This window comes from Medicago sativa, chromosome 6, assembly GCF_051527215.1.
Source record: "Medicago sativa cultivar Bolivia chromosome 6, Bolivia_mono, whole genome shotgun sequence".
In the NCBI taxonomy this organism is placed as follows: domain Eukaryota; kingdom Viridiplantae; phylum Streptophyta; class Magnoliopsida; order Fabales; family Fabaceae; genus Medicago; species Medicago sativa.
Genome location: NC_140754.1, coordinates 93,582,557 through 93,610,549, shown reverse-complemented (window position 1 = coordinate 93,610,549; position 27,993 = coordinate 93,582,557). Strand labels below are relative to the sequence as shown.

General features: G+C 31.9%; 2 protein-coding genes and 1 long non-coding RNA gene across 8 annotated transcripts; 1 reads left to right on the top strand and 2 right to left on the bottom strand.

The window, feature by feature from the left end:
- Positions 1–493: 493 nt before the first annotated feature.
- LOC146918345 (uncharacterized) lies at positions 494–8,521 on the top strand. Of its 3 annotated transcripts, none has more exons than XM_085720004.1 (14): positions 494–873; positions 2,451–2,517; positions 3,080–3,391; positions 3,561–3,634; positions 3,916–4,075; positions 4,340–4,364; positions 4,456–4,545; positions 4,912–5,083; positions 5,203–5,276; positions 5,938–6,007; positions 6,703–6,774; positions 6,863–6,999; positions 7,368–7,441; positions 8,163–8,521. In XM_085720004.1, the coding sequence occupies exons 3-14, from the start codon at positions 3,187–3,189 to the stop codon at positions 8,216–8,218; spliced, it is 1,209 nt and encodes a 402-aa protein (XP_085576130.1). In that variant the 5' UTR covers positions 494–873; positions 2,451–2,517; positions 3,080–3,186; the 3' UTR covers positions 8,219–8,521. The 3 variants fall into 3 exon arrangements, with proteins under 3 accessions (XP_085576130.1, XP_085576129.1, XP_085576127.1); XM_085720003.1 differs by having other exon boundaries at positions 2,406–2,517; XM_085720001.1 differs by lacking the exon at positions 2,451–2,517.
- A 107-nt stretch (positions 8,522–8,628) lies between these two features.
- LOC146918344 (uncharacterized) lies at positions 8,629–17,421 on the bottom strand. Of its 4 annotated transcripts, none has more exons than XM_085719998.1 (15): positions 17,204–17,421; positions 16,901–17,103; positions 13,735–13,796; positions 13,144–13,231; positions 12,980–13,041; positions 12,803–12,899; positions 12,235–12,642; positions 11,274–11,589; positions 11,012–11,202; positions 10,742–10,906; positions 10,546–10,644; positions 10,232–10,315; positions 9,693–9,990; positions 9,555–9,600; positions 8,629–9,236 (listed from the first exon to the last, which is right to left on the bottom strand). In XM_085719998.1, exons 2-15 carry the CDS (start codon positions 16,997–16,999, stop codon positions 9,104–9,106), a joined length of 2,148 nt encoding a protein of 715 aa, XP_085576124.1. In that variant the 5' UTR covers positions 17,000–17,103; positions 17,204–17,421; the 3' UTR covers positions 8,629–9,103. The 4 variants fall into 4 exon arrangements, with proteins under 4 accessions (XP_085576124.1, XP_085576126.1, XP_085576123.1 ...); XM_085720000.1 differs by having other exon boundaries at positions 12,806–12,899; XM_085719997.1 differs by having other exon boundaries at positions 17,256–17,421.
- A 4,618-nt stretch (positions 17,422–22,039) lies between these two features.
- Positions 22,040–25,118, bottom strand: LOC146918343 (uncharacterized). Its single transcript, XR_015016158.1, has 3 exons — positions 24,467–25,118; positions 24,070–24,322; positions 22,040–22,345 (listed from the first exon to the last, which is right to left on the bottom strand). It is a non-coding gene; the product is annotated as an uncharacterized LOC146918343 (long non-coding RNA).
- Between the last annotated feature and the right edge of the window lie 2,875 nt (positions 25,119–27,993).

Below are 27,993 nucleotides of genomic sequence, written 5' to 3'. Positions count from 1 at the left end.
CAGATCACTTGGGGTCACGCTTTACTTATTCAATTTTGAGCGTGATGGGGTTGTGTATTGAGTCTTACATAAGATATGGTTTGAAACCAAAAATAAATAAAAAATCTACACAAACATCCACTTATGTATATATTATGGATGTTTGTGTAGATTTTATACGGATTAAAATAAAATAAAAATTCAATTCTATAAAGAAAAGTGGTTAACCCTATCATATTTATAATTATAAATTTTCATACATGTAATAATCTTCACTCTTGATTAATTGGACTAAAATAAAATCTACTCAATAAAGAATAATAAAAAAAAAATATATTAAAGAATATGCTTCTTTGAAAACTCTGTGTCTTAATTTGTAAATTTGCAAGAAAACAATATTTGGACTTTATGAAGTCAGCATAGTCAAAATATATGTATGTATAAAATAATACAAAAACACATATTAACCAATTATTAAAATTATATATATGTCGGGTGATGTAACTTGTAAGATGTTGATGAGTATACATTAAAATTTAGAGAGAAGGAGTGAGGAGATAAATAGTTTACCTTGAAAGGGACAACAATATGGAGAGGAAAGAAAGTACATGAATGAAGCATATAAGCTTATACGGCTGAAGAAAAGTTGCAAAAAGCAAAAAGAAAAGCAATTAAAAACCACCACTCCTTCTCTTTTAATTTCTTCACTACATGATCTCTATGATCTTCATCATTTTATAAGCTTTAAATATATAAGTCATCATCAACAATATTTCCGTCTTTGTGATTTATTATTTCTCTTGTTTCTCTCAATTGGAGAGAAAAAGAGAGATTAAGGGTTTTCATCAAAGAGCTAGCAATTTAGTCTATGATATTGGATTAACATATACAAAGGTACTTGTTCTTCATTTCTTTATCTTTTATTTATTGCTTTTTTTTCCTTTCATAAACACATATTTTATGTATATATGATATCTTCATTCTTATAGTTCGACCATGTTTCTTATGAGAATGAATTCTCTCTCTTTTTTTTCCTCATGTTTTTTCATATGTTTACAATCTCAACCTTAAACATTTTCTCTCATTTTTTTATGTCAACTCTTTTTTAATTGAAGATTGAGTTTTAACTATTTTGTGTTGTGTGATCATGCTTCATAACTATACACGTTTTGTTTTTATCTTCTTGTTTCTGTTTCTATGTCATTTTGTTTTTGAATGGCCTGTTTTTATGCCATTAATCTTTGGTTCATTCTTAATTTATGTTATTGTACATGTTCATCTAGACCATATATTCACTATTCTTTGAATTATTAGTTTGTCACTTATATTAATACAAATGTATACATATATGAACATGTTTGATGGGATATTTAAAAAACAAAACAAAATTTGGCGTTTAGTTCAAAGTTAGAGAAAACGTAGAAATCACTATAGTTATATTGTTGCTAACTCGTTTGATAGAGATTTTTGTCAATACTAGATTTTTTTTTTTTTTGCACTTACAAATTTTAATTTATTTACACATTTAACAGTTTTTTTTAGCGAATTCCTATTTACCCTTCAACAAAAGTAAACATAGGTTATCATCTTGATTAACATCAATCAAAATTATTTATTTGTCTTCTATTTTTTAAAATTATTTTGATTGATTTTTTTGACAAAAAAATTACTTTGATTGATATCGACTTAGATGAGTATTTTTTTTTATCAATCTTTTATTGATGGATAATGTAGTTGTCATATTTTTTATTTTCGAGTTTAGTGAAAATCCCTGGAAAATAAAGTAAAGTAATATTTACCTTTTCATTTTTTATTGAAAAAAACTCTTTAGCACTACAAAGGAAAATCCCGAAAGCTACAAAGGAAACAAGTGACGAGATAAAGTTGTTTCACTTTCCTCCAACAATTGAAAATTAAAAAAGAAAAAGACATATTTACACACACAAAGAAATATGAATAATATTTTACCATTTTTAGACAAAAGTAGAGTTGTAGTTTTTTCTTTCTTATTTTGAGGTGAGAGTTGTAGTTAGAAATATCGAGAGAAAACTTTTCATAATATCAAAATTAAAACAAAAGTAATAAAATTATTTTGCTTCTTTTTAAATTAAATTATGGTACATTTCATATATATGACTTGTCTTATTCCATTAAATATTTTTTAAAGAGATTTTAAGTGTTTTAATGCGTTATTACTCTATATAGTTGTGCGTGGAATTTGTTATATTTTAAAGACAAATTTTGTTGAGGATAAAATACCTAAATATCTTTTTTTTACAATTTTATATTTAAAATAAGATATTATTAAAATTTATAATTTATATTTCTGTTTAGAATATTTTTAAAATTTGTTTTTTATTTAAATATATGTTTTAGAAATTTTTTTGAGAGGTATATATGATTTAGAAATATACTTTGTATTACAGCTCTATATATAAAAATATTCCAAACCAGATCAATTTTTTCTTTAGGAGTCTTGCAAAAACAATGCATTCGTAAAACATACCAATCTTCTTGTAGAAGGTAAATCAACCACAGGTAAGACTTTATCGTACCAAGGAATGTTCTATGGAATTTTATTTTGGGGTGGGAGGGTGGGGGAATGTTGACAACTTTACTACTACCATCCAAATTGAAGGGAATCTTAATGACATGGTAGGCATACCTTAAAGGTTGGTATTTAGAATTTTGGTCTATAATGAAATATAAGATAATTCATTAGCCAAAAGAGAGAAGAAGAAAAAATCTATGATGGGTAGAAGCAAGTCAATTAAATATTAATTTAATATTCGAGTCTCGCCTACACATGAATCATTTAGAAGAATCAGAACTCTAACCTTAACGGGAACAAGTTTTTATCAACTTTATTCATTTTTTCAGTTGAATTTCTAAATTAGGGTTTCTTTTATCTGAAAACGGAGGGTTGAGATCAATAAAACCATCTAGCAGTTGTTTATTTATTTATTTTGGGAAAGGAAAAAAGCTAATGGTTGTTGTTGTTTTAAATATTTTAATTTTTCCAATTGAAGCTTATAGTTGAAGATAACGAATTTTCCATAAAATTGGTGAGTCTTTTCATGTAGTACAATTTACAATACAGGGTTGAAAGAATAGAAGATCTTCTTAGTGGAGTGGAGCACATTCTTCAATTCATATGATCCATTGATCATATACTTGAATAGTGTGTAACATTAGTGGAAGAAAAAGATGGAACCAAGAGAAAGCAACAACATTAATAGTAACCAACAAGGTTGTGGACTAAAGGATTCTTCATGGTGTTGTCAATTCAAAAATGCATCAAATCCTTTGATGGCAAGATATGTCTATGGCTTGATTTTTCTAGCTGCTAATATGTTGGCATGGGCTACACGTGATGAACTTTCTAGTATTAGTGCATTGACTGAACTCAAGGGTAAGATTTCTCTTAAATACTTGATTTGATGAAAATTTAGTTAGTGTGCTTAATTTGGACCAACCTAAATCCTCTAAAGTCAATTGATAAATTTTCTTTTTTAATCTAACCATGATAGTATATTCTTGTCATTTTAATGTCTCAAATTCTAACAAATATTGAATTACAGGTTTTAAAGCATGCAAAGTTGGAAAAGACTGTTTGGGAGCACATGGTGTTTTGAGAGTTAGCATGGGTTGCTTTGTATCCTTTATCAAATAAAATTTCAATTATGGGCATATATATAGTCTAGTTTATGGTAAAAAGAATTATATGATATAGTCTAGTTTATGGAGAGAAAAAAAAATTATATGCCTTGTGCATAATAAGCATTATATTACATCCCGTGAGCATAACACAGGGACAATGCATTATTATATACAGGGATCGGGGTTCGAACTTCGGACATCCCATTTATAGTCACTAGACTACTTGATAAAAAATAAATAAACATTGTATTAAAGTGAACCTTAATTCTTGATTAGCTATTTTTTATGATGATGTTTTGGTCAACTACAAGGACTTCTAAATTGAATGAACCAAGAGATACATGGCATTCTGGATGGTGGGCAACAAAGATTGTTCTATGGATTATATTGACAATCTTTACATTTTTACTCCCTTCTGAATTGATTGATCTCTATGGTTAGTAAATTTTGTCTCTCCAATTATTAATCTCTATGTTTGTAAATGTTTAAAAGACTGAATCAAGCCAAATGATTCAATCGGTTGAACCGTGAACCGACAATTTTAAAGCAATTGAACTATGACTTGAAGGTCTTGTTGGTTCGTTTTCTGGTTCAGTTTTAAAGTCATTGCTCTATTATATATTTAAAATAGGGAGAATTTTTTTTTGATGTTATCTTATTATTTGTCATTCCTCTGACATAATTACTTTTTTTTGGGCAGGGGAAGTTGCACATTTTGGAGCAGGGTATACTTTTCATTCTCGTATAAATGATTTAATCATATTATTTGTTGTAAATTGATAATTGAATGTTTTAATTATTATCTATATTTTTCAGGGTTTTCCTCCTAATTCAACTAGTAAGCATAATCAGCTTCATTACTTGGCTAAATGATTGTTTTGCATCAGAAAAATATGCAGAAAGATGGTATGGTTTTCTCTGTTAATAAACTAGTATGCAAGTTCATCAACTTCATTTGTGATATGATGCATTATCCTTTCTTATAAAAATACTCTTAGTATGATAATTTTTTTGTCTAATTTTAACATTTTTTAAAATTATAAATTATTCACATCATTTTTATAATTTTATGAATTTAATGTTGATGCATGTCGCTAAATTAGTTGAACACCGACATCCAATGAAAACACATCATATCGTCACACAAGTTTACTTTCGTCACATTAGTCTACTTTGTAACTGCATTTAAAAATAACTAAAGCATATTTTTTTAAAATTTTTAATATTTTTTCTTTAATATTTTTTCTAACAATTACTTAAATTTTTGTGCAGCCAAATCCATGTGATGGTATTTGCAACAGGTTCATATTTTATCTGTTTGGTTGGGATAATTTTGATGTACATTTGGTATGCACCAATACCATCATGCCTCCTCAACATATTTTTCATCACTTGGACTTTAGTACTTCTCCAAATCATGACAAGTGTATCTCTTCACCCAAAAGTATGTGTTTTATTTAAGAGTCATTTATTTGTTCAACTCACCTTTTCTCCCATCATATGATTTTCATGTGAACCTTTTTTTCTAGGGAAAATTTCATGTGAACTTTTTTGTGTCAATAGGTAAATGGTGGCATTTTAAGTCCAGGATTGATGGGGCTATATGTTGTCTTCCTTTGTTGGTGTGCAATCAGAAGGCAAGACTACCTTTTTTTGCATTTTTAAATTTCATATAGTTGAACATGTAGCTTATAATTTTTAGCATGTATTTAGTGTGCGGTGATAAAAATTGGTTTTGATTAAATTGGTTTTATAAAATTGATTTTTGTGATACATTGACTGAAAAAAAAATGATTTTTATCGATTTGTGTTAGGGTTGTTTGCATCACAAGTTAGAAATATTAGGTTTTAGTAGAATTGACTTTAGGGTTGGAGTCAATTCTAATTTGAAAGTCAAATATAAAAAATTATGATCAAATCATGTTTGACTAACCTTAAATTTGATTTTCGAAAGTACAATCGCGGAAACGAACATAAGCTTAAAGTGTGTTTAGAACAAAGCGCGTTTAGAAAAAACACTGTAAGAAATCACGTCAACATAGAAGATTAGTTTTGTAGCTTCTACGTTTTCATATTAAAAATGTCTCGGGATACAAAAATTTGATTGCGAACGTGGTTCCAAACACATGCTTAGAATCTTTTCTCCAAAAGGAACCATGGATGCAATATAAAACACAAAATACCTGCATGCAATCATGTCTTATATTTTTAAATTTTAATTTATTGTTCATTTATTGCTTCTATGTTCCCTTTTTATTTCTATTGAATATAAATGTCAGAACATATTTGTGCATGCAGTGAACCAGAAGGAGATCAATGCATCAGAACATCAGGCACTGTAACCAAAACAGACTGGCAAAACATCATTGTAATATTTCTTCTTTCATGCTCTACTCAAATTCTAACTAAATGTTAGAACTATAAATCTACAAATATTTATGTTTGTTTATGTATTTTGGCCTCTTGTTACTTGAGAACATATTTTTCTAACTAGTTTGGCATAATATGCAAAATATCTTAGTCTCATGTCTTCAATCATTTTCCACCATCTTGTGACATCATAATAATATCTATTATAATAATCAATATTGTCATAACTTAACCAGAGAAGAAACCGGTGAGACTTCTGAGCCATGGTTCAATTCGTCTAATCGGTTAAACTAGGGTTGAATCAAATGACCAATAAAATAAAAAATTCATACAAACCAATTGTGGTTCAACTTGGTTCGATCTAGCTCTACAAAACTGTGAATCAACTGTGGTTGAACCAACCTAGAAGACTAGTTGATTCCTAATTCAACCAGTTGAATCGACCGGTTCGGTCCAGTTTTGACAACATTGCTTAAGTCATTTACTATGTGATAAGATGGTAAAATATGATTAGATGTTTGTTGTAAACTTGTTTACACACTCTAGAGTTCTTAAACCATGTTTTCTTTTTGTCTTTTGTTGTCATTGTACATTCTTTTTTGAAGCACATATATAAGATTTATTTTTATAAAACACATGATCTAACACTACTGTCTTCAATGTTGGCTGACATGTGACAATAACTGTTGGCAGAGCTTTGTTATTGGAATACTAGCAATAGTTATTGCAACATTTTCAACAGGCATAGATTCCAAATGCTTTCAGGTTTGTTTCAATATTAAAATCAAACTTTTGGATTTTAATATCTTGTTTCTGCAATACAACATATCTGACACATATCATTAATTTGCAGCTAAGGAAGGGTGATAAACCAGCAGAAGAAGATGATGTTCCATATGGATATGGTTTTTTCCATTTTGTTTTTGCCACAGGAGCTATGTACTTTGCAATGCTATTGATTGGATGGAATACTCATCATTCAATGAGAAAGTATGGTTCCATCTTGTTCATGTTATGGGCCTCATACTTGGTTTTTTAAGTTTTGTTTTGTCAAAGAAAAGAAAAACAAGTGGGAAAATCAAATCAAATATTATATTTCAAATCTAGATGCAACCCAATAAATATGTTTCCAATGAAGCTTAGGTGCATTCTTTGGCTGACATAATAGACTAGTATTATTTGTCATCAATGCTACTCTCAAAATGTTGTTATTCATAATTTTCTTTTTGACTTTATCTCATTTATAGTAGCATGTGTATTTGGTGTTGACTTTTTCTTTCTCTATTTTATTTTGTTGATAATTGACTCTTTCTTGCTTTAAGAACAGCTATAAATTTTTTGGAAACATTGTTCTGCAGATGGTCACTTGATGTGGGCTGGACCAGTGCTTGGGTCAGAATAGTAAATGAATGGTTGGCAGTCTGTGTATACTGTAAGTTTTTTTTTTTCCTTTTTTCGGAAGCAATATGATCAATCAAAAAAAAATTGAATTTGAGAGTTTTAACCTATTTAGCATATGTTAGGTATCACGGTGGGTATGTCAGAATCACAATGATCCACCATGATTTTCTATAAGCTACACTTTGTAGCTTCTACGAAATCACGGTGATCATCATCGTGATTCTGACATATCCACTGTGATACCAAAGACACACTTAGTGGCAACACTTTAAATTCAAGACATATTTGATGTCCACTACATGTCGGTGTGAGACGACACTAACACATAGTTACATTCAATTACTTTACTTTCATTTTTTAAACTACTATTGGTGTGATTGTCAATGTTCATAGATTTTTTTTGGCCAAATACCTCCATGGGTCCTTTAAGTTTCACGTTTGTTTCAGATAGGTCCTTTAAGTTTCTAAGGTGTCAGATAGGTCCTTTAAGTTTCTAAGGTTTCAGATAGGTCCTTAACGGAGGTTGATAGAAGGACCTATCTGAAACAAACTCGAAACTTAAAGGACCTATCTGAAACCTTAGAAACTTAAAGGACCTATCTGACACCTTAGAAACTTAAAGGATCTATCTGAAACAAACGTGAAACTTAAAGGACCCAGGGAGGTATTTGGCCATTTTTTTTTAGTGAAAACCTTCATAAGATCTATTGTTCTAATGCACATCTAATGGAAGCTTCTTATCATTTTTACAGTATGGATGCTGATAGCTCCAATTGTATGGAAGGCAAGACAGACTGAATCTACATGAGAAATTCAAATTGACCTCATTATGCTCGTACTATGTAATGGACTCATCCAATTTTGATCTATCAGATAGTATTAATTTTAGTCAGAACCAATTGGATTCTAGCACAAATGCACACATACTGTTTGATTTGTTCTGTGAAGTTACACTCCTCTCATTCCATCCAAAGGATGGTACACAGAAATATACACCATTTACATGTTCATATATCCTTGGACGTTACTTACAATCATTAGATGGAAGAAATTATAAATGTCATTCGTATTTTTTCAATTTATCAGTTCAATGCATTGGGTTCTTGTAGAAGTCTATGGAATCTACTATCATATCCTATTCTTATTGTTGAAATTAGTTGTTTCTATACTAAGATTCAGATCACACAAAAAAAACTAATATATACTGTCATATCTAAGTTGATAAAATAAAATGCATTTTCCACAACATTAAAATAATCATGTCAAAATTGAGTTTACAAAATTGTACAATATTGTAAAACCATGAAAGAGCACGACTCAGAAGCACCAAAAATATGAAGACACCATTACTCTCAATCTACTGTTACAAATACATGGGTGCACCCAAAAATTTAATAAGAAACAACGACTGAAGGGTTCTCTGCACCCCCTTCATTCAATCTCTCTATCTATCTATCTCAGTCCTCAAACTCCCCTTATCCAAGATAGTATATTGTCTCCCCCTCCTATAGGAATAAACAGTTTACACAGCCGAAATATTTTTCACTTCGACCCAGAGCCGGTCATCACAAATCCTTCATTATGCATTTGTAACTTCCATCCACAAACAATAGAAACCGAAACTTACATGTGTTTGTACACGGTGCAATGAGTTGATGTTTGAATTTACAAAAACCATGGATAATTCTTTACATTACCCGAATGGATTCCCTCCTTTGGGGAAGGGGTTAGAGCTGGGAGTGGTTCCCGGCCTATCAGGCAGCTGCTGATTTGGATTTGACAAGCCGAACATGTTTCCCTCAGTTCCGAAATTCCCAACTCCTTGCCTGCACATTGAGTTAATATCTTTTACTAGTGACAAGTAATACTGAACACCAATCTATTATCATCAATTTTATCAATATAACTGCAATTAATTGCACCCATCGCAATATTTCAAAAGCTAGGACAACTAAAAATGCTAAAATTGTGTTTTATATGAATAAAGGGTTCACCGCATCATTGAAGTTCATGCTATGCAGCATGTATGGGAAATTAGATGAAGGATTAGACCCAAATACGAGTTTCGAAGAAGCATAAAATCTTAATAAGCTTAAACAGCATGCACAGGCAATAAATATTATCATGATTGAAGAGAAATTTACCTTGGCATTGGTATATTAGTTGCCATTTGCTGCCCAGCGTATGACCCTGAAAGTATTAACATGGTTCAGGATACTGATAAAAAGCAAACGACTAGGCATAAATGAATTAACTGACGAATATTAACAGGATAAACATACCTGGTGGGACTGATGCATATGATGACGATGGGGTTGGAGTCCAGGCATGGGATGGATTGCCTAGGTTCGGAGGGTGCGTAATGCCTGAAGGTGGTACATTAGGCAGGGAACCTTGAAAGGATGGCAGGGGTGGAGTCCATGCATGTGGTGGATAACCCAGGGTTGAAGACTGCACGGTTCCTACGGTAGGCAGTGGTGGATTCCATGCATGCAATGAACTGCTCTGGCTTGGAGGGTGCATTGGGAGTGATGGTGGTACATTAGGCAACGCACCGTGCAAGGAAGACATGGAAGGAAACTGCATCCAAGAGAAACAATATACTGTGAATTAACCAATGAATCGCATGTAAAAAAATCAGATGTCACATTTCAATGTTCCAACCTTTTCAATGATGGGAGAGCATTAACAAAACAAAGCAATTTTCAACATGCATTTTTCTTATTAATCGATATTTCTGTTAAATGCAAGATGCTAACTTTATGGCAATAGTACAACACAGTGAACATACTAATACCATAAATCATTGAAAGTCACATACACTTGGGGCTTGATTTGGGGTTTGTTTACTGCTGACATCGAATGGATTTGTTGACCTTGACGGCTGTGAATAACTTGGCACAGGCTGTAACACAGTGCACACATTTATATGAGAAAAATACACATTTTCGTACTAGCCACAAATTAAAAACATGCATTTGGTTTGACTATTTCTGAAGAAAAACGTTCTTTTTAATTAAAAAGAAAGGCCCTCTATGATTATTAATCATAAGGTGTTTGGAACACAATAATAAGATAATCCAAACGCATACTAAGACAATCTGGTAAGCTAATCATTCTGGATTGTAACAGTACCGCCACATTATTATATTGCATTGGAAAGCCCTGCGGAGGACCCATTTGCCAACCTTGAACTGGAGCAGGAAAGTACTGGTGTTTTACAGTGAACAGATCCTGCACCAATCACAACTAATTGTTAGCCAAACAATAGGCATATGCAAGTGTACAGAAAATACAGAGATTGTGAAGAGAAATAAGTAGTCACGATTACTTCAGGAAGTTCTGTTCTTCCACTTGGTTTAACTTCTACAGCAGAAGGTTGAGAAACAACACTGTTAAAAGCCTCATTAGCAGGCTTTGAGGCATGATGGTATGCATGTGGCATTGGTGCATTCGGATGCCCCTGTCCTGTGGGTACAGAAGGTGCATGCAATGGCTGCAAGATATTTCCAGAACAGAGTGAAATTAATACTGCATCAGAAATACACAGACAACTCCATTAGCTAAACAATATTTTACATGACAAGTTCATTGGCCAAACCTGACTATTTACAGCACCACCCACTGACGGTGGAAATTGTTGACTAGCAGAAGCAGGGAACGTTGGTTGCGGATGCTGCAAACTGGCCCATTGTCCTACATTATTATGAGGTGATACGGATGGCACTGAAGTGCCACTGGGTGGGAAAGCTGAGAAATTGCCAAAACTAGGAGCTGCTGCTGGAATAGGTCCTGCAGATAAAACAGATGAGTCATCACTTCTTGCTAATGTTATCACACAGCCATTACAATATGTGTATCACCTTGGACTCCTGGAGCATGAGAAGGTAAAGATTCCGACACGGACAATTGGGACAAAACAGATTCAAGCGGATTTAAATTTGAGGTGCTTGGATTTGCTTTTGCCTCAGAAGCAACATCAAAAGAAGCCCAATTGTCATCACTGGGATTTCCTGACTGCAAAACAGGTTGAGGCACACTGGATTGTTGGGCTTGAGGAACTGTTGGAGCAACAGGTTCAGGATCGGCATCAAAATCAATAAGGCTCTTAGTAGTCTCAAATTTAATCTCTACTTGGCTTTCGTTACTGGATACCAAGCTGCCAGAGGATGCAGTTCTCTGAAATTATGAACAGTCAGTTATTGTTGTATAATTTGTGTACAAAATCAACTCAGCCACCTCACTAAAGGGGGAGATGAGAGATGTTACTCAAAACACTTCATGCCAAACAAAGTAAATGACAAATGCTAAGCCACGTCTTAAAAGAAAACATAAAAGAATTTAAAGAAAATAATAAATTAAACAGTAAATTAAAAACGGTAAGTTAAAGAGAAAAGAAACATCTCTAATGCCCAAAGGAATAACTGAAAACATCAGCTTCGATCAAGAATAAACATATCATAGATAAATAATGAATCAACCTCACGGAAAAGATTAAGACTCGGGTGATTGAACCATTCATAAATAAAATATCCCAAAAGCTAATGCTATCATTATTATTATTATTATATCTATAATAACACACTCCCTCAAGAAGAGCATGTCGGCATTGAAGCATGGAAAATGCACAAACACGCCATCTGAAATTCAACTTTTTATTAAATAGAATAGGCCATTATGAGTGGCAAAGACAGAGCTTTAGACAACTTGATTATACAAGTTCTAATACCGTGTCATGAAGGCTGAACACAAGAATGCTTGATTAGTTTTTATATTACATTTTAAAATGGCAATATGGAACATCAGCAACAGTATTAGTTTCACCTGTGTCAGTGATGAAGCATCGGCAGCTTTTCCGCTGTTTGGTTTGGGGGGTCCACTTATCCTAAGAGGTATTACATTTTCTCCCAAAATATCTCTAACAGGTCGGACCACGGGTGGGCTTGAAGAGCCCAGGTCTCTAGCTCGTTCGGGAGATTGACTTTCCACCTTATAATCTCCATCTGATACTCTACGGTCTTCACGACGCCAATCATTGACAACTGGAGGACGACCGGGACTTCTCTTATAATCGCCATATTGCCTACTTTCTTGATCATATCCAGGACTTCTTCCACCTGGACTAGACCTGTCACCATAACGACGTTCCTGTGTGTCTTCGTATGGAGGGCTTTTAGATCCTCCCTGATATGCCTCAACTCTCCTGTTTTCATAGGAATCGTCTTTGTCACCCTGAACAACACACAACACAAGAGAACAGACTAAGTAAGAATTGGCTGACAAATTTAATCAATTCTAAAGCAAAAGCAATAGCAGACAACTTGAAATTGAACTTGTATTGAAATGTCAAATATTTTCTTAAAAAAGTGAATCCTGGAGGGTAAAATCTTACGACCTTTCCTCTCGGTGGTTTGTCAGAGGTCCTATCTCCAGTGAATCTCCTATCCTCATAAACATGCTTAACAAACTCTCGGAGCCTGTTAACATTACTGGCACCAAATATGACAATCAGAATGATTGAATAACACACTCTGCAACTATACATGAAAACGGACAAGCAAGTACTTACCTGCTGTCAGGGAAAGAATTGCGTTGTGCATCCCATTCTTTAAAATAAATCTCTTTTGCACGCTGCAAGTATTAGATAAAGTTGAAATAAACTTAAGAGATATATGATATCAAGCAGAATGAAAAGAAATATGGCACGAGTTTTAGCACAAAAGGCATCAATACCTGATTTCCTCCTTCTTGAAGTGCGGTAACTTCTTGCGAAGCAAATTTAGCCATTGAAACTGATTTCACACGATGTGTAAATTCACGGCTGTCAATTCACACAAAAACCATGAGTTTTGGAGAAAAGTGGGCAGTTGAAAGGAAATGTACATGTCAAATTTGTCAAGTCAGCACAATATGCTTTTAAACAAGATACATGTCATAGTTTATTGTTTACATGCACAACACATATGAGAGCATGCACATTAAACTAAATTGAAATTTAGTAACTGCCAACAGAAGTAAGATTTGCGTAGGAATACAATTTTATCAATTCTAATCCATTACAAACAACACTACAAAAGTATACTAAAAGTACACAATTTGCAGTAGAAATATGTTTCAAGTTTCATCTTTGAGTTTAAGTTCCTCAGCAAGACATGTGCAAACTGCCAAGTATGGATTAGAAACAAATGAAAAAATTACAAAAAATCAGTAATACTGCTGGATAAAGCAGGCCACCAAGTACTCTGAAACATGTATTCAACTCAAATCACAGGGTAGAGATATAATATAAATACTATAATAAGCAGAAATCTTGTAAGAACTTACTGTATTCCACTACAATTAGTGCAAACAAAAGTCCAGAAATTTGTGCACACATATTGTGGTCCCTTCAAAAGTATAAAAGAAAATAATTAATGTAACGGACTTGTTATAGCATAAAATGCAAATATGCCTATGAAAAGAATTCAAACAGATTCAAATTTATCTCTTTATTAAGGATCCTGTTTTTCCAATGGAATCTAGAGAATGGTGCAACAGGTGCTGGGCACAGTTATTAACCTTGTGATTATGGTAGTGTACAGGCTACGGAAAATTTGAGTTTAAACACTAAAAGAAACATCAATCTGCCTGTGAAGATTGAAATGAAATATATATGCCTCAAGCAACGATGATACATAATATGCATAATTGAGGAATTATGCATCCTCAAACACCCCAATGACCTTATCTTTGAAATAAAATCTATAATCATATCAGTCCTAAATAAAAATATCACACAACTTAATCCTGTCCATAAATAACATCCAATTTTAAACCATTTACCCCTAACTAATAAGAAAATCTTATTACGAGCAGTGCTTTAAAAGGAAGTGATTTATTAACAAAAACTCATTTGTTTATCAACGAGTTACAAATGAAAAAACCGATAAGCCCCAAGTTGCCCACTACAAAAATGAGGACGATATATAACCTATCACCTTGCTAACCACTAACCGAATGCATGATATAAAAGGGTGCATTCCCAAAATCTAATATAAAAATCTCGTGAGCAGAGATTATGTTTCTAATCATGTAAAGACTCCAATTTTAAACCATTTACGCCTAAATAAAAAAGACCATAGACACGTTTGGGAATAGAACTTAATTAAGCACCACTTACCCCAGTGAACTACTTATTAAAATAAGCCAAAAACAACCTATGGACCTATCATAACTTATTTTTACAAGACTATCTCATATCAGGAGATAAGTTCAAATGAGGTGACATTTATTTATTAACATATTAAAAGAAATCAATATCCAACCCCACGCTCTAATGTTCAACCATTTACAAATGGACAGACTATGTCGGTTTCACATTGCATGAACGGGAGCAATCATATCATATGGATTCCACATTCTACCAAGTTAGCTAGTTGCAATTCATTTGAAGCAGTTAAATTCACATGCTCAAAGAAGTAAAGTCCAATCTATTACCTAAGAGAGTGTTTAAAGTCAATGAGTTGGCTATTTTTTGTTATATTTCAATTAATTAGTTAGTTAGTCTTCTAAATACCACTATATATTCAGCTAATTGAAATAATTATGACACTGAATCATTTTTCTCATTCGATCAGTGTTGGTAAATAGCGGCTATAGTGGCGCTAGTGAAATTTGTACAAATTGCTATTGTTCCGTGATACGCTATTTAGTGCAAAATATTGTGCAATAGCGGCTATATTGGCGCTATAGCACCGTTGCATAGCGGATTTGAACAAAACGTCATTGTCTGTAATCCGCAATTGACAACACTGCATTCAATTCTGAGTATAACATATCACATTCGATAGAATCTAATGTAATTCATCTATTCTCTAGTGTTTCTTATTCAATTCAAACATCACAGAAAACATTTGATAGAATCTAATGTAATCCATATCTTCTCTGATTCTTTACTTTTCCTAAGCTAGCTTCTACATTTGATAGAATCTAATGTAATTTTCAATCACAAAAGCATCTCACTAGACTGTTGCAATAAATGCATCTGCGATTCAATTGGAGACAATAAGATAGTAATTTTTTTATAGTTTGGCTAATTCAGTAGTTGGTTAATATATTAAACTAATAGTAATAATTATGACACCAATTCATTTTTCTCATTCAATTTGAGTATCATACAGAACACATTTGATAGAATCTAATGCAATTTTTCTGAAGCTCTCCTTTTTCTAATCATGACACTAATTCACTTTTCTCATTAATTCTAGTATCACACATAACACATTGGATAGAATCTAATGTAATTAATCTCGTCTCTGATTCTCTAGGTTTTCTCAGCAATATCGTCTACGTTTGATAGAATCTAATCTAATGCAATTTTCAATCGCATAAGCATCTTACTAGACAGTTGCAGTTAATGCATCTGCAATCTCGTAAACCTCGATGCTTCTTAGTTATTTTTTGTTATAGTTCAATTAGTTAGTTAGTTGGTTAATCTTCTAAATACCACTATATATTAATCCAGCTAATTGTAATAACAATTATGACCCTAATTCATTTTCTTCATTCAATCTGAGTATCACAGATCACATTTCTCTAGCTCTACTAATTAGTTTCTTCTAACTATCACAATATATTCAGCTAATTGTAATGATTCTAATGTAATTCATCTCTTCTCAGCAATATCGCTAGACTTGATAGAATCTAGCTTAAATGCACTTTTGGCCCCCTAACTTTTAAAAACTTGCGATTTTGGACCCCCAACAAAAAAAAATAGCAATTTTGTCCCCCTAGCTTTACAAAACATTGCAAAACTGCAAAGGCGTGACGTGTCTAATAATTGGGGGCTAAAATTGCTATTTTTTAAAGATAAGGGGCCAAAAGTGCTTTTTTTTAAAGATAGAGGGCCAAAATTGCTATTTTTTTGTTGGGGACTAACAGTGCATTTAAGCCTAGAATCTATTTTAACGTAATTTTCAATCGCATAAGCATCTTAAGAAGTCCTCGAATCGCACGCTCGTAAGATGCTTCCGCAAAATTTCAACTGTGTAAGCATCATACTAGACTGTCTAATAACTACTATATATTAAGCTAATTGTAATAATCATGACACTAATTCATTTTTCTCATTCAATTCGAGTATCATAGAATACATTGCTCTAGTTCTACTTATGAATCTTCTAACCTATGAAGCACATAAACAAACACGAACATCGAACATCAAACATGACACTTACACGTCGACACTGATAAAATTTTGAGAAAATGACATAATTCAATGTAATCACAGGTGTCGGTCTTGGACATGACACCTGTCAGACACCAGGATGCACCTTCAATCATAAGTGTCTGTGCAACAGAGCTTCTAACCAACTACTACAATATATTCAGCTAATTGTAATAATAATTATAATTATGATTCTAATTCATTTTCCTCATTCAACACAAATATACCATAATCTAATGTAATTCATTTCATATAATCTAATGTAGTAATTTTCAATCATCTTACCAAACTATTACAGTTAATACATCTCCGATTTGGTTCAAGCTTTAAAAGAGTTCGAATCGCGCGTTCGTTTCTCTCATCTTCTTTAAACCGAGTCCCCATCTCTAACAACAACTTCTTCAGCACAGTTCACTACTTCAAACTCCAAACGCAATTTCAATCATCATAATCAAATTCAAAATCACGTTCGTAATTCAATTAAGCTACTGCAAAACAAAAAAGCACGTTGAGTAAGTCAAAATCAAGTCAATAATCGAAAATTCAATAAAAAAAATTGCAAGAAAAATGAATCGATGAATTTAGTACAGTGAAGTGAAGAAGAAATTGAAGAAAGTAGATCTGAGAAAGAGAGAGTTACGCGAAGAAGATGAAGAAGAAGAAACGGTTAGAAATGTTGAAGTTCTGGAAGGTTCTTGGGTTTATATATGATGATTATGGTGAAGAGTGAAAACGGAAAGGAGAAAGAAGAAAGAAAGAGAGAGAAACGGAATGTGTGTGAAAAATTGAAATGAAATGACGGGTTTGGACAGGTGGTTAGAGAGTGAATCTAGTAAGTAACTCTCTGTTTAGTCGCAGTTACGTCAATTTTTTTATCCAGATTCAGGGCAGTCACAAATTCGTCAAATATGAATGTAGGCACTAGGCAGCTATATCAATTGGTTCAGTTTCATACTTTCATTCGATTTTGCCTAAAATGAAAAGCCGCTCTATCCGTGCTGTAGCACGGTATCTCGACTAGTTATGTAATACACCCTCCGGTCACTAGTATAAGCAAAAATTTGATTTTTAGATTTATTCATTAAATGACGTATGTAGTCTTTATTATAGGCTACATACGTCATTTAATGAATGAATCTAAAAATCAAATTTTTGTTTATATTAGTGACCGGAGGGTGTATTTGGATAGACAAAAGTTGAAGAGAGCAACCTTTGTTAACTCAAATGTATCTTATAAATAATAATTTTTGCTTTACATTTATGATAATGAAATTATTTCTCTTCAATTAAAATGTTTCGTTAATATTGTTATATTAATCCTTCAATATACCTTTTAATTATCATATCAGTTTTTATAAGTATTTACTTACTTCTTTAAAAAAAACAATTATTTACTTATTGTCAATTTTGTCCCTATATAAAAAAATTATTGTTAGTATTGAGTGATTATTTTAGTGTCAGAGATTATTTTGACTAATATAGTACACAATCAAGGACTATTTTAAAATTTTGATACATTAAAGGATTAATGTTAGTTTGTGACTGCTCGTTATACATTTAACGATCAAAATGATTATTACCCCATAAATTATTGGGAAATGTTAACTTGCGCCCTTAGGGCATAAGTTAAGTAACCAAAAGTAGAAGTTTTTTCTCGGAAATTGAGCATTCAATGTCTTGAAAGTTTCAAAAGTTATCTTTTCAACATAAAATTTATTACTTAATTCTATTTTAAGTTCCTTAACTTGTGCCCTTAGAGCATCCACAATGGAGACACCCATTTTTGGGTACTTAAATGGGTCCCACACGTACACATCACTCTTTTATTATTTTTTAATAGTAGTACCTAATAAGCACTCAATCCCTCCAACCCAGATCTCACACAAAGTTCTTAAATGGGACCCACTAATCAACTATCAATAATTTTATATCACTACATTTCAATTTTTTAATATTAAAAGCGTGCGGGTCCCGTTTAAAGTTGGGGGTCTTAAATAAGACCCCGGGTCTTAAGAGACCCCCAAAAAAAAATTCCCCAATGGGGGTACCTATTAGGTACGGTGTCTTAATTGGTAAAGACACCACCATTGAGGATGGTCTTAGGGCACAAGTTAACATGACCCTAAATTATTATATCATGAGATGAGAGGAAGGAGGGGTTGCAGCCCATGGCTGCCCCCCTCTAGCTCTGTCTTTGGGTGATGCATTAGTGTGCTTTGAACTAATGAGACATCATATTCTCATGGAGAACTCGTTGACAATACAAAACTCATTAAGTTTAATCACCTTATTCTCTCAAAAAAGAAAGTTTAATCACCTTGTATCACCTCAAAGAAAACTATATTATTTTCATGTTTTGACTACTTTGTTGTATCTTATAGGCATGATACCAGTCTTCACCATTCGATCCATCGTTTATATCATTGGTTTGAATAATTATAACTATATACTTATTCGATTTTATTGTGCTCGTATCAAATGTCATATTTTGATTGTACCAAAATAAATGTCATATTTTGATAATTGATATCACATGTTTGACCATTTGTCTCTTTTTATCATTTTTTTTTTACTTAGGGTCTAAGATTATGAATCACAATATTATGATTATCTAACCACATTTAACAATGTCAACCTCCCTATTTGGTCCATCGTTTATATCATTGGTTTTAGTTATAACCTTATACATATACTTATTTGATCTTATTATGTTTGTATCCAATGTCATATTTTGATGATTGATGTCATTTGTTGGAGCATTTGTGTCTCTTTTTATCATTTTCGCTTTTTTTCCATCATACATTTTTTTATATCCCTTTCGTTTTTTCCTTTTTACGATTTCCTTTTGATTGTTTCATCTTTTACTATAAACATCAAGGGGATGAGCATTTTTTTTCCCTTTTCTTTTCATTTTGAGCTCAATAGACATACGCTTTTTTTTTTCTTCATGTTTAGTTGCTCCATTCACATTGTAAAAGGTACCCGAAATTGATTTATTGATCTATACAAAGCAAGGGGCCAAAGAAACATTTTTCATTTTTTTTGAGAGAAGAGAGAAGAGAAACATTTTTCATGTTTAAGCTTAAAATGGACAAATAGTGGGAAAAAAACAAGTCATAAGGCCAATGGAGAAAAGGTCCTGTAGTGCTTCAATTACATCGCAATATGTTTCACAAGTATAAGTTAGTTTTAAAACAGTTACATGGCAAGTTCTAAAGAATCAAAGTCAATGAGAATTATATCTCAAAACAAGGAAGAAGAGCAAAATTTTGTATGATTTGTGAAAGCTCTGATATTGACCCAAAACTCACATTTTATGGTTGAATCAATGAGAAAATGTGACTAGAAAATATGCTAACTTTTTTTATGGAATATAAAATATGCTAACTTCTCAAACCAAGAACTGATTTTTCTAATGGTGACTTCACTACCCTTTACCCACATTGCACAAGAATTATGGTCCTTAGTCGGATTTGACTCCTATAATATGAACAACTAACTTTAGAGTGTAAAGTGGATAATATCAACCGTTAATTATAAATTAAAGGTAGATGTTGTAGGTACATCATAATAAATTATGAGTTTGTCACAATAACAACTTTTGATTTTTTTCATTTTACACTTTGCTCATTTTAGAGGATCATTGTTCGTCCTTAGTCATAGATATCAAAATTTAATGTTGGAATAAAAACTTTGATTAGAAAGAAAGAATTGGTCCGTGTATTTTAATTTAATCATACATGGCGACTATCCAATTTCATGTTAGTGACATTGCTTGGATTGAAGGACTCATGACTTGATCATGTGCATTTTATATTCAACTCTCCTGGGGTCATATAAAGATTGAGATTTAGTGACTTTAATGTTGGAAAGTCAAAGTGACTTTGTGTTTCTATTTCTTTCTTATATATTACTTTCTCTCGTTATCTTTTTATTATTTCTCTTTCATGTCTCTCATAAAACACACAAAAATACATTAAATACACCGTAATTTTTCCGCTTTAAAGTCATTGAATCTCGGTTCATCTAAATTCTAGAATTAAAAATTAGATGTATACATGAAACTTAACCTCAAATATATGAATTATAGCATCCTTCTATTCATAGTTAATAATATCATATACTTATCACAGGAAAAACAAATGAGTTTATTAAAAAAAAATGCATGAATGAAATTACATGGGTCTTTACTCTTTTCTCTCTTAAAACAAAAGGTTTTTTTTTTTTTGAGCAAAAAACAAAAGGTTTTTAAATACAAGAGTTATGTAAATGTGTTAACAATGAAACTCTTAAAATATAATTTGACCGTCCATGCAATCCTTTTCGGTTCAACTGATTAATTTTTTAGTTTTGCACGAAGAAAACATAATTTATGCAACAAAAAGACATTTTTGAGTTAAACATCCTTGATCAATGAAAAATAAAATATTTATTAAATTTTATTAAGACATGAATATTCTGGTTACTTTGATTCGTGAGATCAAGGTTGACCAACCCATAAACAACTCGATTGGTTTCTCTAAGAATGTGACACTAATAATATTCAACATCACTAGACAATCGACCCGTGCTGTCGCACGGGTCATATCGACTATAATATACAAAAATAAAATATATCATTTTATAGATTTGAAAAGACAATCAAGGGTACGAAAACTATGTCGCCAATATTACTTTCAGATATCGCATTTCCCTTAGGCATATATTTCTCTATCCTTGCTATAATCAGTCGTGTTCCACTGTTTGGTCATTCTATTTGATCTATATTACTTAATACGTAGCATCACGGACAATCCAACTCTTAATCTTAATTTATGATTTGAAAGTCTCAAAGTAGTAATTATCTTGAGATGCATGGATCTAACATATCTATATAATTTTATGGTTTGATTTACTATTTATTTTTTTTACCTAATATAGCCCTATTATAAGACGGAAAAAAATCCACTTCGTCGCCCAATTATAAGAATAAGAAAATACTCACTATTGACCAATTAAAAGAAGTTATTTTTGCAAAAAAAAAAAAAAAAACTTAAGTATTTATCGGATTTATATTTTCTAAAGCACTTGGAACCATGACATTGTTTAGTTAAAAGGACTACCACTAAGTTATTCAATTTCAAGTGTAATCTAGGAAAATCGAAGATTATGTTTTTTTTGTCAACCAGAGTGAGTATCACAAACATCATACCAATATTTGTGAAATTTGGAAGAATGTGCAAGTTCTGAACATGAGAATATTGTTTATAGATATTTAAGTTTCGAATTCAATTTATGGAAATATTTGTCCAATATTAAATAGATAAAATCAACATGAAGGTGTACCAAAAAAAAAAAAATCAACATGAAGCTTTAATATTTTTATGTTTCAACCATAAAATTGACATTAGTGTAGTCATCGTGTTAAGAATTCAAAAGTGTAAATTTCAGGTAAATCAAGCAATTCCTAATGCTCTATATTTTTATCATTACCAAAACAAATGTGTAAAACATAATACATGTATGAACATCAAATTGCAAGGGTGAAGCCTCATGTTTGCAATTAACTTACGATCAAAAGTCAAGAAGAAAAAAAAATAAAAACACTAATTAAAATGACATGGGTTAAAAAGTAGGTTTTTTTTTTGGACTGTAGATGACTGGTATATAACTTTTGAGAAGTAGGTTGCTTTCAAGATTTCTTATGTTGAAGCTTAATTTGTTCTCCCTTCCATAGCCACACTTTCAGATCTGAAAGAATATATATTAGAAAGTTTTGTGAAGATGTAATAATATTTAACAGAGGATCAAAATCTATGATACTATAACATGATGATTTGAAATAAATAATTAAAACTCGAAAGAATCCTCCATGGAAATATCCGCTGACACTTAAAATCATAGAAAGTAGAAACACAAAAATTACAAACACCTATGAAATGAAATGATCAGCAAGGTGGACAGCAAAACCATACAACAATGTTCCTGCTAATTCTTTTTAATTTGTAAGCTCTTGAATACCTTGACATAAAAAATAACCTCTTTTATTATGTTGGAAACACCAACTTGATTTTTGAATCTCTTGTACATCAACAAACACTTTTTTTTAATCAAATAGAACAGGACATGAGTAAACCAAATTCTGATGCTGATGTTTATGCATATACAACTTAGAATAAAAAAGTACTGAACAATAAAGCTTTACTGTCCAACTTCCCAACACATTAAGTTCAGTTCATGAATTGGATTTCTTAATTATATCTCCACCTGATTAATAGTGTTAAAGCATGTGAAACATTGCCTTTTAAAACCAATGCATCAAACAAAACTTTTATTTAAAAAGAAAACTTTACTTAGATTGTTGTGACATAGATTAGCTAATTGAGATGATAGGATTTTAGCTACTTTATAAGTTACAACCTCATAACTATAGCCTATTAAAAATTATGACTCAATTGGTTGAATCTTGATAATCATATACTATTGCATGGATTTATAAAAAAAAAAAAAATAAATCAAGAACTTATAGGGTAGATTGTTTAGAATAACCATCTTCAAATTCTACAAACATCTCAATATAGAGAATGGACAAATAATTTACTTGAAATAATAAAATTAGATCTGAAATCATGATGGTTATTCACACTCTTGCCAGTTCTAATATATATAGTTAATTTTCTAGCATGTGAAACAAAAACCTACTGTCCATGAAAACCAAACCTACGGTAATGGCATTATATGAAAAGCCACATCTAAAAGAAGAGAATCTTATACCTCAAATTATAAATTTGATCTGATGGACAAAGAAAGCAAATCCCATGCATATAAGGATCGATTGACAAATTTCAACGTTTATATGATAAAGAACATTAGAATGCACAGGGATTCTGAAAGGTAGTTGCCGTAAACAAAATCCATCAGCATAAACAAACATGAATAATGCCAAGTAAATTAAAGAATTAAAGCAATTTGAAAATCATAAATTTGCAGAAATAAACCTTTAAAAAATTATAATTCACGATACCAAAATTCGTTGCTGACACTGTCACTGAAAATCAGAGTTTCCTATTCTGGACTGCATTTCTCTCTTTTGCCGCTATAGATAGTAGATATAACTACACTACTAAGTGTGATTATGTAGATAAATGCATATTATGGAAAAGAATTAATGGACTATAATAAGATAAACAAAACACAACGATTCAAGATTAAACCAACAAACTACACCATGTTAACAACAAATCACTCAGTAAATTGAAACAAAATCAATAGGAAGGAGGGTTTCAAAAACATTAGTCAGACCTTTATATGAAAATCCTTAAATTAACAATTCCAAAATATTCCTTGCCATTGCTTCATAAAATTAAAATGATCTCATTAAAATTATTTCATGATATATTGATTTTGTCAAAAACTCAAAAGGCAGAAATAATTAAAAAAAATTGATTCATACAATTTTATGAGAGAAAACGTACTGGGTTTGAGTAGCGGTCAAGGATTGAAATATCGTTAACAGACTTGGATGAATCTCTTTTCTTCACCCATAACAGTTTTTTAGTGTTTTGGGCCAAGATGTTGACAGATCCGGTCTTCTCTCATCTACTCGCAGCAACAATCTTCAGAGGAAGGTGGATTGCAGTAGAGGCGAAGAGGGTGGAAAGAATGGAAATTCAATTTTAAAATGTACCATCAGCATACCACGCAGTCTCATCCCCTCGCTGATACTCTCTGTGTAGTCAAATAACATATGAAATCAAAATTGATATCAAATAATTTTCTAATGTCAAAACCAAACAAAATTCAATGATTTAGTTGCTGTCAATTTTATAGTGAATGATATGATACCATAATAGAAGCAAATCTAAGCATTACCTAAACTGTTGAAATCGAATCGTCTCCGAAATGTTATCCTTGTCCATTGGAGAAGAACAAACTTGCCATCACAATAGGTTGTTTGCTGTGAAAAAGGAAGACGCAGAAGAAGAAAAATAAGCTTAGGAATAGGGATCTTGATATTAACATTATGTATGTGAAGGAAGAATTAAAGAAAGAAACAGAGGAGCAAGGAGAAGATCAATAAGATAGGTGGTGAGAATTCATGAGGGAAGAGTATAAAGATCTTTTTTTTAAGGAAGCCCATCAGGACATGAAAGAGCTTTAGCTTTGAAATTTGAAAACGTGTAGAGAGGATGGACTGCCCAACAAAACCTGTGCATGGGAAAACCACTAAACATTCATTGTTAATCTCAACACTAATGACTTGGCGTTGGAAACTTGCAAGTTGTTGGAAGGGAAAAATTCAAATTCAAACATGAATGGTATTGGATGAAATTGTGGGGTAATTATTAGAGAGAAGATTTGAATTTCAAATTGATGTGATGATTAGGAGTAAGAGTCAGCAGCATTTATTATACGTGTAAGGCTTGCTAAAGAAGCCAAGTTAAGATGCTTAGGAGGGAAATTAGCATAGCAATTAGGGTTAAGCAATTGCTTGACCTAATTAGCTTTTAGAGTAAGTATGATTAAAACAAAAAATCACGGATGTCGTTCACAAGAGTCGAGTATGGGTGGGTAGACAAACACCCCCTCGATGTAAGATTAATAGCCACCATAGAGTATGACTCTAGAAAAATTCTTTTTTTTTTTTAAATAACTCAAGAAAAATTCTTTGAAACCTTTATTCCAAGCCAATTTGATACCGAGCAAAATTGCCCATAACTCGGCATGAGTTGTTGTGCAGCTCCCCACATTTTTATCATAGGAGAATATAACAATATGAAACAATTTGGAGTAAAAGTGAAGTAGTAACCAATATTAAAGTAAACTTAAATAACAACAATAAAATTTAGATCTAATATAAGAATCAAGTGTAAAAGCACAAAAAAAAACTGCAAGCAAAAGATAAAGAAATAAGAGAAACAAACACACACCAAAAAAATGTTTACCAGTTCGGTCCAACAATGACCTACTCTGGGAAGAGATTGATCTCTCCAATCCACTATTCTTTAATTACAAAGAGATATAAAAAGGTTACAAGAAATTAGCGCCAACAAACTCTCCAAGAACAAAACCTAATTTCTATCATTTCTCAATCTCTTCCCAAGAACAAGAGACTCAATGATTTCATTCATACAAGGTGTTTACAAATGTTTCACAACCTAAGAGAACATCTCAAGAGAAGCTCATCAAAGACACTCAATTCTAAAATTACTACATTTGTTACCCTAAGTTTATCTCTCTTGAAGCCTTCTCAAAACATGATGAATGAAGCCTTATATAGAATTCAGATCGTGAACCATCGTGTCAGTGTCAGGTTACATACACATTGCGCCATGATTGCACGTTAATACACAGTACAATACTAATATTATCCTCAAATCGTGTCTCGATGCCTCCCCCATCATGCCACGATATTTCCAGTGGCAACCTCCAAACTCAAAAACCAAAATCGTGCCACAAAGACAAACCAACGTGCCGCGGTTGCCCTCAAACTTCAACGTCAAAAAATTTCAACAGAATTTTCTCCTTTTTTCTAGTGTTAAAGTTGCACATCTATATCTGATCGAAGAACAAGTCTCACCGAGACCCAACTCCAAATAAAAGTGTTTAAACAAACACGTAAAAACAAAGAAGATTATTTCATTATTTTTTATTTATGTGCTTATGTCTTAAAATATTTTTTATTTAGAGCAAATTCCTATCACCAAATTCAAAGCAAGTCGTGAGTACTATCTGTGGGTTGCAGCAATGAAGTGACTATGTGGGGATGGAAACTCTCTAGTGGACGGATGCCATTGTGAGCCAACCAATTATTGAATGTCACATCAGGCACCATCACTCTGCTCAAGTTAAAAATTAAACATACACCAAATTGTTACTGCAGTTTAAGTCGTTGAGCTGTCACTAGTCACTACGGTATGTTTGGTCTTATGAAGTAATGGAAAATGCAAACAAATGTTACTGAGACATGTGTTAAACAATAGTAAAATTATTTTAGAATTTGTTAACCAATTTTTTTTAAATAATAAAAAATGTTTTTAGTATAAAATTATTATTAATTTTTAATAAATTATAAATGTCTGAGAAACATTACTTATAGTGATCCTTAGATAAAATATAAACAAATATTTTATCTTAATACCTCTTTTTCTATTATATCATTGATCTATTCTGAGAAACATTAGTTAGTGTAATCCTTATATAAACAATCTAACATTTAAACGTTCTTAAATTTTATACACTCATTCAATATATTTTCTTTCAATATCTCTTTTTCTATTATATCATCGATATATCACATTACTCTTTCTAAAATAAAATGTTGAAATTTGGAGCTACAATGAAGGTATTGGAGTTGCAACGTAGGCAAACCAAATGCTGCAGTTTAGGCGACTAGGGGTGGATCACAATAAAGACGGGATTTCCAACACATCCCCTCACGCTTTGGTCTGGTCTGATGGGCCTAAAACGTGGACGATGCGGGAAGCCCAACAATAGATTTAGGATAGGCTCTAATACCATTTTGCAATTTAGGGTCTAACTCATCCTTACAAAACTGACTTGCAATTGTAAGGTGATGAGTGTCTTCACTTTACAAATTCTTCTAAGAGTCATATCTATCCGATGTGGGACTAGATTCACCCCTCAAAGCCAACATAATGAATGTGTTGGAGGCTTCAATGAAGACAAACCAAAGGTCTCAATTTAAATGACTAAGGACGGACCACAAATAAGGTAAAATTTCTAACATAAAAGAATAAAGAGTAATGCTATATATCAAGAAAGATTTTATCAAGAAATTGTCCTGAAATTAATGTTAGCCAATAAAATCTCAGCCTGGCCGAAAATCATGGGGTGGTGGTGTTATGTATTTTTTTTTTTATGAAACTTTAATAAATAAGATTGAAATCTAAGGGTGATTATTCTGCCATGTCATTCTTGAATTCATCAAGAAAATTCATTCTTGATATCTAGCATTTTCCAAGAATAATAAAGATTTTTTTTAAAATAAAAAAAAACAAAGATAATTCGTACTACTTTTTTTGTAAGAATTATTGCTTACATATAGCAACTAGATGTACCAACTCCAATAGAAGAACCAACTATCCGATAACATGTTATTTAAAAAAAGAAAAAACTAATAACATGTTCTTATCTTTTAAGAGCCGGTGAGAATATATCATGCATGGTTTATGGTCTATTTAGACTAGCTTATTTGAGTTAAGTTAAGCTTTGTAAGACATCTGTTTGGAAGAGTTTATAAAAAAGAAACTTATTGTTTATATGAAAACAATTGATCCATGTCTCATAGGTAGGAATTTATCGTATTAATTGTCCTCAAATCTCACCACTAAGGTGGTGACCAAATCAATACCAATTTGGCAAAAGACAAGAAAACC

Coding starts and splice junctions, on each gene's coding strand:
- LOC146918345 (XM_085720001.1), top strand. CDS start 3,187: ATGGAACCAAGAGAAAGCAACAACATTAATAGTAACCAACAAGGTTGT. Junction 5,084..5,202: donor GTGTATCTCTTCACCCAAAA/GTATGTGTTTTA, acceptor TTGTGTCAATAG/GTAAATGGTGGCATTTTAAG. Junction 7,000..7,367: donor ACTCATCATTCAATGAGAAA/GTATGGTTCCAT, acceptor ATTGTTCTGCAG/ATGGTCACTTGATGTGGGCT.
- LOC146918344 (XM_085719998.1), bottom strand. CDS start 16,999: ATGGGGACTCGGTTTAAAGAAGATGAGAGAAACGAACGCGCGATTCGA. Junction 10,907..11,011: donor GTGGTGCTGTAAATAGTCAG/GTTTGGCCAATG, acceptor AATATCTTGCAG/CCATTGCATGCACCTTCTGT. Junction 9,601..9,692: donor ATATGCATCAGTCCCACCAG/GTATGTTTATCC, acceptor TAATACTTTCAG/GGTCATACGCTGGGCAGCAA.